Source organism: Salvia splendens, chromosome 6 (assembly GCF_004379255.2).
Source record: "Salvia splendens isolate huo1 chromosome 6, SspV2, whole genome shotgun sequence".
Classification (NCBI taxonomy): Eukaryota; Viridiplantae; Streptophyta; class Magnoliopsida; order Lamiales; family Lamiaceae; genus Salvia; species Salvia splendens.
In genome coordinates this window covers 5,728,974-5,738,421 of record NC_056037.1, presented here as the reverse complement: position 1 = coordinate 5,738,421, position 9,448 = coordinate 5,728,974, and the positions used below count along the sequence as shown (strand labels likewise).

At 37.5% G+C, this 9,448-nt stretch overlaps 2 protein-coding genes across 2 annotated transcripts; one reads left to right on the top strand and one right to left on the bottom strand.

Annotated features, from left to right (window-relative positions):
- Window positions 1–1,130: 1,130 nt before the first annotated feature.
- LOC121807839 (transcriptional regulator SUPERMAN-like) lies at window positions 1,131–1,693 on the top strand. The gene has a single exon (XM_042208177.1). It carries the CDS (start codon window positions 1,139–1,141, stop codon window positions 1,655–1,657), a length of 519 nt encoding a protein of 172 aa, XP_042064111.1. The 5' UTR covers window positions 1,131–1,138; the 3' UTR covers window positions 1,658–1,693.
- A 1,890-nt stretch (window positions 1,694–3,583) lies between these two features.
- LOC121809553 (cellulose synthase-like protein G2) lies at window positions 3,584–8,446 on the bottom strand. The gene is made up of 8 exons (XM_042210259.1): window positions 7,735–8,446; window positions 7,073–7,162; window positions 5,785–5,886; window positions 5,148–5,360; window positions 4,965–5,067; window positions 4,722–4,891; window positions 4,299–4,646; window positions 3,584–4,187 (listed from the first exon to the last, which is right to left on the bottom strand). Exons 1-8 carry the CDS (start codon window positions 8,362–8,364, stop codon window positions 3,639–3,641), a joined length of 2,205 nt encoding a protein of 734 aa, XP_042066193.1. The 5' UTR covers window positions 8,365–8,446; the 3' UTR covers window positions 3,584–3,638.
- Window positions 8,447–9,448: the final 1,002 nt, after the last annotated feature.

The window sequence follows — 9,448 nt, the reverse complement described above, 5'->3', positions numbered from 1 at the left end:
ATTCATTAGAGCCAAGAATTAATTGTTGATATCAACAATTACCGTATTCTGTTACATTTAATTTTTGATCTGTGGAAAAATGACAATCATGATTCATGATAACGTACTCCATTTTTGCAACAAGCAAACGAGTTCCAATTTGTAGCTGTGAACATTCCTATAAAAAGCAATATAGCTTCAAAAGTTATGATCATTCAAGTTGGACAGATCCACCCACAAGAAATGCCCAAATCACACATGTGCCCCCAAACAAAAAAATAAGTGAACTCTTTCGTTATGCAAAACATGTGTACACGATGCCGAAGCCCTACCAGAATGACCGAAGATAAAGTAGAACAAAAATTCGAAAAACCCTAGTTTCTTAAATGATGATATATTCTAATTAAAATCAAAAGTTGCCTCTCAACACAAGTTCATACTACTAATATTTATATGACCTTAAAATATCCAGACAAATCATAAAAAACTGGAAAACTTTGAATTGATATCGTTGATTTCTCGTACTGTTTCTTAAGTGATATGCAAATTTCCAAGTCATTTCGGGATATGGGATTTTTTCTCAACTAAACTACATCAATACATTCATTCACTCACCAAACTCATATACTCCCTCCATACGCCATTTATAATGGAGTTTTAAGAAATTGTTTGAGTTTGTGAAGAAAAATGGAGAAATGAGTTAGTGGAAGGTGGACCTCACTTTTATATATTGAGTTTATAATAAAATGTGACTGAAATAAGCTAGGTGAATAATGGGTCTCATTACCTAAAATGGAGTAAAACAAACTAGACTTTAAATTACAGATATCCCAAAATAGTAAAATGAGACATTATTTCCTAGGTGGAGTGAGTATTAATTATATTTCTTGAATTGCAAAACTGTGACGTAAAGATTGACACAAAAATGTGAAGAGGAATAAAGAAGTTGGAGCAGATGAGTTTCCTAGAATGGCATGGATTGGCAGGACGAGGTTCCACAATTAGCAACGACTGACCTAACATAGGGAATACGCACTTAATTCCATCCAATCCAATTTCTTACATTTTGGGTTTGAATTTCATGCCCTTTAAATTTCTCTCTCTCACACACTCACCCTCTATATCACCTATTCTTCTCCTCTCTCTACACTTATAATTAATGAACACAATGGAGAAGGCCAGTTTGCGCAGCAGCAACATGAAGCAAATGCATCATTTCAAGTTCAAGACTCCATCTTTCGACTTGGGCAGCAATCGCAGCAGCCCAAATTTCGTAGACGGAGATATGGTGGCATGGCCGCCGAGAAGCTATGTGTGCACCTTCTGCAAGAGGGAATTCCGATGCGCTCAAGCTCTCGGTGGCCACATGAATGTTCACCGGAGGGACCGGGCGAGGCTGCGCCAGTCGCCGCCGAGAGGTAATTACGCTCCCTTAAACCTAAATCTTGAACCAAACCCTAGTTTCCACTCAAACCCTAATTCTAGCCCATCTTCTTCTCCACCGGCGTCCATGAAATTTCCTCATTTTACTCCCAAATTGGCCCCACCTACACCCATTACGACTGATTTTATGAAGGTGAGAGCGGCAAAAGGGCTTCTCGACTTGGAGATTGGCTTGATTTGTTCGTCTAATGATAAGGAGGAACTTGATTTGGAACTTCGTCTTGGATATACTTAGCTTTGAGTTTAAGCACTTTATCTACATCTTGAGAAAGAACAGAATACTGGGGCAGTAATATTGATGATTTTTTCATCCCTCTTTTATGTGTTTTTTCTATTTTTCTATGCTCTACTTTATTAGGTTTCACCACATATATAGATGATGGTCATGTTTTATAGATAAATTAAATTGTGTTATTTATTATTATTATTATTATTATTAAGTTTTTCCAAGTATATCTGCATTAGCATCTCATGATTTTCTCCGGACACAACAATCTTTTGTAAAGTTCTCTACTTCTCTTCATTTATTTCATCAGCATGTAAACAATAGCATAGATGAATCCATCTGCCCTTGGAGAGAGAGACAAAGACAACTTTTCTTCTTGCTTCTTTATTATTTTTTGCCAAATAAAAGTAAAAAAATATTATGAAAGTCCGAGGCTTAAACATACTTATGTTCAATATTCATGGGGATTTTGTTTAACGGCAGTTTGAGATCTTTATTCTAATTATTTGGTGCATACACATTACAAATTTGATATACATGTTACAAAGCTTTTAATGCAGCATGTTTGGAACTTCAGTCCATTCAAATAGTTTCTATCTCAAATCATTACTGGAGGGCTCATTAGATCCTTTGGACCCACTCTGGAGGACTTATTTTTTATTAAATGGTTATGCAGCTGTAAGGAATAAATATATATATTCCAGTTTTTGCTTGATGCATTTTTTAACAAGTGCATAGATTTTCAGAAATCCCTGTTGTAGGAGGACAATGCAACAGAGTGACACACTGACAAACTTAATTAGCTAGTATGATTAATACTTAGAATATGGTGTAATCAAATGAAATGGAGTTAAATTTTGTGGGGCCATAAGATAAGCCCAAAACATGAAAGTTTGCATGTTCCCGACAACGTCCAGGTGTTGAATGGCATCATCACATTCCCCACAATGGAATTTGGTTTTCTGCTAACTTTTCAGACTACTCAAATACCCTCTTTTAATTCCTAAATTAGAAACAAAAGCCTCTTTAAAATATTATTTCATGCTCTATGTACAATTAACTAAAATGGTCAAACCTTTGAGTCATCAAATAAGTTTATCACTGCAGGAAGGATATATTTTTATAAGATGTTTGGAAGATTTGTAATTAAGTTGTTAATGTATTTAATTAATTGAATAATTTGAATTAATAACTTAGGGGGGAAATCGTGAATGAGGACAAGAGTAATGAGAAATACTAGTACTATATTTGATGAAGAATATTACAATGGAGTTTTATACGAACTTATGATATATTTATAGATCCCAATATTACATTTTTTAAGCTTGGGGTTTTATTTCACCGAATACTTCTCGATAGTTTATAAGCTTAGCATAATTAGTCAAACAATTTGCTCCTAGGTCAAAATTGGTGGAAATTTGACTTGTTTTGTCGGAAAGGTAAAATTTAATTTATATGTTCCCTCAACTAGTTAATCTCTTGTTTGCGAGCTTAATTTATCCCTGTTTCTTGATTTGGGCAGTTTTTCTACAATTTATTACTAATAAGAAATACTAATGAAGTATGTTTCGAAGAAATGATTAGTAGTCCAATGGTAGAATGCGTCAATTCTATAATTCTCTCGTGAGACATTTTATTTATTTATTTATTTATTTATTATTTTTACTCTATTTTTTAAATAAAGGAAACCTTTCCTCCATTAATTTATCTTTTTATTTTCGACTCATTTAGATTGTAAAGGTCTCTGCCTTTCAGCACAAATGTGGCAGTGCATAATTTTTAAAACAAATGCAGCAAATTGACCATACTTCAATTCTCTCGTGAGACAATTTATTTAGTTATTTCTGTTTTTTTTTAATGTTGATGAAACTTTACTTAAATAATTAATCATTTTTTATTTTAACTCATACAAATTGTGAAGCTTGTAATATTATGTCGCAAAAGACATTTTATTTTTAAGGTAAATTGTCTATTAAACCATGAGTGGATATTAGTATTGAGAAAGGAGTGCATAAGCTGAAAGTAGTAGAGAGGAAACTAGAGCAGAAAGAAGTGAAACCGAGGGTGAAACTCTGCCTCCATCCTTCCTCAACACCATTCCTTCCATCAAAGGGTAATGCAAAATTACGCCAAACAATGGTAGAAAAGCCTGCATTGCCATCTCATTTATCTTCCCATTCACCAGAACCCTCCCAAATCCGATGACCAAGGCACCCAGATTTATCATATAAATGGAGCACAGTATAACCATGAATGCAGGTGGAGCTTGGAAGTCGTATTTCCCCATTTGATAAAGCTTATCCACTTCACCATCAGTGACTTTGCTTGTTGGCACAAAGCTAGCTTTGGCCAGTCCCATCTTCTCCAAAATCGCATTCGCAACAGCGAAAGAGTAAGACGTCAATGACTTCATCACCCATACCCTATGCTCGTTCACCCAAGTCCTGAGCGAATCCCCTGACGCCATCACCTCCTGCGCTTGTTTGAGTTGCGATGAGATTAATACAAACACAAACACCGCGAAAAATGGACTTGAAACCTGCATGAACAAACAAAGTTCCTGTTATATGCCGTAACCTAGCTAGGAATTTTGAGAGTAGTCGTTAAAGGCAATCATAAAGTAAACAAAAAGTGCAAGCAGAAGGCATGCCTGAGGGTAGAGAGGGAGACCGGCAAGGAGGCAGAGCTGGGGAAGGAAGGCTAGAATGTAAACAGGGAGGAAGTAAATCGGGTAACATGCTAGTTCTGCATAGGCTATGCTTTGCAAAACTGACATTCGCATGGCCCCATAAACCAAGGGGGAATATTTGGACAATGCAACCTGGCTCAATCCGAGGAACCACCTCATGTTTTGGACAAGAGTTTCACTAAGGCTTATAGGAGAAGAACCCAAGAAACATGGCCTTGAAGGTGCAAAATACACTGAAATCCAGCCTTCGCAATGCAGGTTGAACCCTGTGAAGTAATCCTCTACTACTGCGAAATATCTATATCCCACCTGCATTTCCATTCAAACACAACATATATATTTATAATGAATAAATGTGATATATATATATATAGTAGGACTTGCCTCTTGCCCCCATTTTGTACCCTTGTCGTAGCTGTAAGAAGCTAGCAATTGCACCTCTTTCTGCAATGATTCATCAGTGCTTGGGAAGTTCGTTTTGTAGCTTCTGTAAATCGACTTTATGAACTCGTTGGAAGAGCCGTAATATTCCTTAAGCTGGTTGAGATCAACATCTGCACGAAATGGGAAAAAAAAGATGAAATATGAATCATTTTTCGACTAAGCTCTGCAAAGTTAAGATATTACTTGGTTGAAGTTTCCGAATTCCGTAGAGTGCTTCCCTCTTGATATAAAACCCTGTCCCTGACAAGACTGGCCCTCTAAGGCCATTTAAGCCGTCCCATTTTGTCTGAAATATATCAATTCTAATGAATCACAATAATACAGAATTATCCTTATGTAATCTATAATGATAGTCACAATGCATACCCAAATAAATCTCATGGCACCATCATAGATATCATGGTTGCGCCTGATGTTGTGAAATATTTGTGGGAACTGAACAAATGCAAGATTCTGGGAGAGTTTAGGGTCCAGATGGAAGCACATTGCTTGACGAGCTGATGTCGGATCGTTGCAGTACATGTCGCAATCCAGCGAGAGTATGTATGGCGAGTTGCTCATCATGCCTGATACTCGTAGCTGCGCTTGCGATCACAAAATCATCAAATAAATACTAAAAGGATGAATGTTCGATCTTGTCTCACCATTTCAATTTCAATGTGTCAATGAAAACGTCAACATTAAGGTAATTACAAAAAGGTACCAACATTTTGGCTAACGAATGTCCCCTCAAAAAAAATCCATACAAAATTGTCTTAAACTTTTTACGTCGGCGAGGACCTATTGCACTATTGCTAGGTCCTCACACTTGCTGAAATTCCAAGAGAAATTTTGTTAGGAAATTTTTGGCCTAACTTGAAATGTTGGGTACTTATATGTGATTACCTAATGTTGTGATATTTTCGTTAAAACATTAGTGATGAGATAAAATTGAATATTTATTGATAAAATATATGAATGCATAAAACATTTAGGGATATATGACAAGTGTAAAGCAAATTACAAGAACGTTGAGGGCTCCTGCTTTGAAATTGTGTGGATGAGACGGCCTTTTCTCCCGAGCAACGTAAACTACAAGCGGAAACTCTTCATCATCACTCATCACCTGTCATTAGCCTTTGATTTAGAATCAAACTTCATTTTTGGGAAACAATTAACTAACTATGCGATCGGTAGTAGTACTCCCTCTGTCCCATTAGAAATGAAACGTTTTCCTTTTTGGTCTGTCCAATTAAAAATGAAACGTTTCTAAAAATGGAAACAATACTCACTCTACTTTTTCTTCTCTCTTACTTTACTCTCTCTTCATTAACTCACAAAATAAAACTACATAAAATCTTGTGCCGAAAAACAAATGTTGCATATTTAATGGGACGGAGAGAGTATCTTCTTTCTATGTTTCAACTATTCATATTTGGTACTAATACACTATGTTATGGAAATGCGCATGGACAAACTGGTCTTTTGTGGTTTGGAAATACAAATACTACTAACATATATAGCAAAATAAAGAATGAAAGAAAGAAAGAATTTAGCATAGAGTGACTTTAACAGTCATAATCTGGCATGTCACACTCTAGTAGACTAGGTGTACACGTTTTGAATTACTAGTGGATGAACTCTCGTGTATGAATATCCTAATTTAGGAAAACCTGTCAAATGATTGCAATGCAATTCGCTTTCTAATACTCCTTCCGTGAAATATATGTCATATTTATTTCTTTTTTCATCCATTATATACAAATAGTCTATATTTATTTATAATAATTTTTTTTTCATTACTACACAATTTTAATTATTTTTCTCATTTTTAATTAAACATTAACACACGTGTCAATCCTAAATTACCTATTTTATGGGATAAACAGAGTATAGCATAGTCATGCAAAAAATAATCTAATAATTATCAATTACTAGATATATTAATGCAAATTAAAACACGAGGGATTAAAATTTTAAACAAAATAAAGAGATAAATAATGATAATAAGCAAAATATATACTGGATGAGTTACTAGTCAGATTGATAATTAGTTTCAATTAGCTACTGTTCCAAATTTTTATGATTGAGTCAATTCCATTTTAATTTATTTTTCTGTATGGACCCACTCACCTGAAAATCTGCAGTTATATTATACTACTACTATAAATTTCAATTAAAAAATGGAAAGCATTATCTCCAGACAAAGATTCACACACATTATCATTATTGCTCCATTAGAGTATTATCAAAATAGCATTCCAAACCACAAAAGTATTTAGCAAGTTAGCACACTTAATTATTTTCCAAACCTCGATAGTTGATGAATGGTCCCTACTGGCTCCAACGTCTTCCTCAATCACAATCTTGCCCAAAGAGATCTTGAAATCCTCATACGCTTCCTGCATCATACAAAATATAGAAATAACCTCACCAACAACCAATTAAAAATTAAAGTCCGGCAAATATCCATAACTATTAAAAAAAGTACCTTATCAATATTTAAAATATAATCAAATAAAAATACTATATATTGTACAAACTCAAAACTATGATCTGAACTGTTAAATTTCAAGATTTGATGTTAACAGATGACAACTAACGCTAACCGAACAAATTGTCAAATTATCATATGTTTGCAAATTATCACTAACATATGTACTTTATCATATGTTCAATTTATAAAAAATGTTTTAATACAAGAACTTTTTATATCTAAAATTGTATACTATTACGTAAGTTCATATACCACATACCACTTATCTAGTAAAAACAAACCAAAAAAATGTCATATACTAGTGTATTTCATATTCGATATATAAAAATTGAGTAAGAAGGTTGAAAATTTGACATAGCATGTCGCATAAAGGCAACACCGAGAAATCAATTCCAAATAAACACCGAAATATTTGTCATGGATACATACTATACTATATGTGAGTAATATATATGAAGATAACCAAAAAAGACAAACCTCAATTGCCTTCTTATCAACAAAAGAGTGATCACTATCACTATCACTATCACTATCACCAACTCTTCCTTCTTCAAGGCCAATTATCTCCTCTCCCAAAAAATAAGGTTGAGGGCACCTGTTCTTCAGCTTATACTTCCTACAAAACGGGAGCCACACCTTGGCAAAGCTCCGCGCCTGTTGCAGGGCGCGGAGCGTGACAGGTGAGCCCCCATCGTCGGAGAGATAGAGATGGAGTTTAGTAGGAGGGTAGTCGAGAGCCAAGGCCGATATAACGGTGTTCATGACACCCAAGCTTGGCTCCTTCACGGGATCGGCGGTGCAGATGAACACATCCAACGATGGAAGATCATCGTCGGAAGGGAGTCTCTCCGGATACACCGTTCGAGCAACGGGGTTCCACAGAGAAGCCTGGCTGAGCAGCCATATAAAGGAGAGAGTCAGCTCGGCCGTGAAGATGACAAGGTGGGCTACAAAATGAGTACTGCTGCTTGTGGTTGTGGCTATGGTGGTGATTCTGTAGTAAAACAGGGCAGCTAAAGCAGCGCCATGGATGAATAAATGGACTCTGTTTATTGCTCTTTGAGCTTTCATGGCTTTCCAATCATTCATTGGGACTGACTTCTCCATTTCCTCTGCTTTTTTCTTTTTGTACAAAAGTTTATGTATTTATTTATAGACTATAGTCGTGGAGAGAGATATTGTTCCCGGCATCAGCAGTGGGGCGCCCTATGGCGCGCCACGTCATCAGTTTTATCCTCCTTCCCCCCACCAGCAGTGGGGCGCCCTAAGGCGCGCCCTATGGCGCACCACATCATCATTTTATTGTTTTGTTTAATTAATTTAAATGTTTTCAAATAACAAGTAACGAGTAAATAAAAAACGTCTAAATAACAAATGGCGACGCATTAATAAAAAAAAGTTACACCATTCAACTTACAAAAAAACAACTAAGTCGGTGCAATTCCCAACTTTCGACGCAGCTCATCGATTAACGCCCGGAGATATTCGGCTTCGTCGGGGTCGGTACACTTCTTGAGGGCCTTGTGCGTCTGCAATAACGTCCTCGCCATCGACGCTGTTGCCAACGACTCAAACGCGGTGGCCGTCTGAGTCGGGAGCGTTTCCGGGAACGGAGATGGGTTTGCAGCGGTCGAGGATGAGGTCGCGGCCGCCTTCCCCTTAGCCTTCGCAGCCTTGACGCCGGGAGGACACCGGTGTGCCAGAACTCCCTTCATCCACGTACGTCCGGTTGAGGTCAACCGGGTGATTGCCGCTGCCGCTGCTCGTGTAATCACCAGCTTCGGTGGTCTTCGTCCTCTTCGGCGCACCAGTGTGCAGAATTCCACCTTGGAACTTCTGCTTGTCCCTCAAGAGCGCCCAGATGGCCTCGTGCTTGAAGTCATCGTACATCAACCGGTACGACAACAACGCTTTAGCGCGCACGGCGCTCAAGCTCTCGCCGCTCCCCTGTGCCCGCGTGAACTTCTCGAACTCCGCCGCGTACAAGTTCACTTGCTTCTTCACTTGATCCCAGTGCTTGCGGAGTTGCTCACGTTTGCCCTTGTACGCGGTCGGCGGCTTGGCCTCATTGTAGAGGCCGGCGATGCGCTCCCAGTACGCGACCTGCCTCTGGTTGTTCGCGAAAATCGGGTCTTCCGATATATCTACCCAACACCGGGCCAAAATGAGGGTTTCGTCGTCGGTGTAGTTC

Excerpts from the sequence above, each read along its gene's own strand:
- LOC121807839 (XM_042208177.1), top strand. The coding sequence starts at position 1,139 with ATGAACACAATGGAGAAGGCCAGTTTGCGCAGCAGCAACATGAAGCAA.
- LOC121809553 (XM_042210259.1), bottom strand. The coding sequence starts at position 8,364 with ATGGAGAAGTCAGTCCCAATGAATGATTGGAAAGCCATGAAAGCTCAA. Across the intron at positions 5,361-5,784 it reads CAGGAGCCCTCAACGTTCTT|CTACGAGTATCAGGCATGAT; the intron begins GTAATTTGCTTT and ends TCGCAAGCGCAG. Across the intron at positions 4,892-4,964 it reads AATTCGGAAACTTCAACCAA|ATGTTGATCTCAACCAGCTT; the intron begins GTAATATCTTAA and ends CATTTCGTGCAG.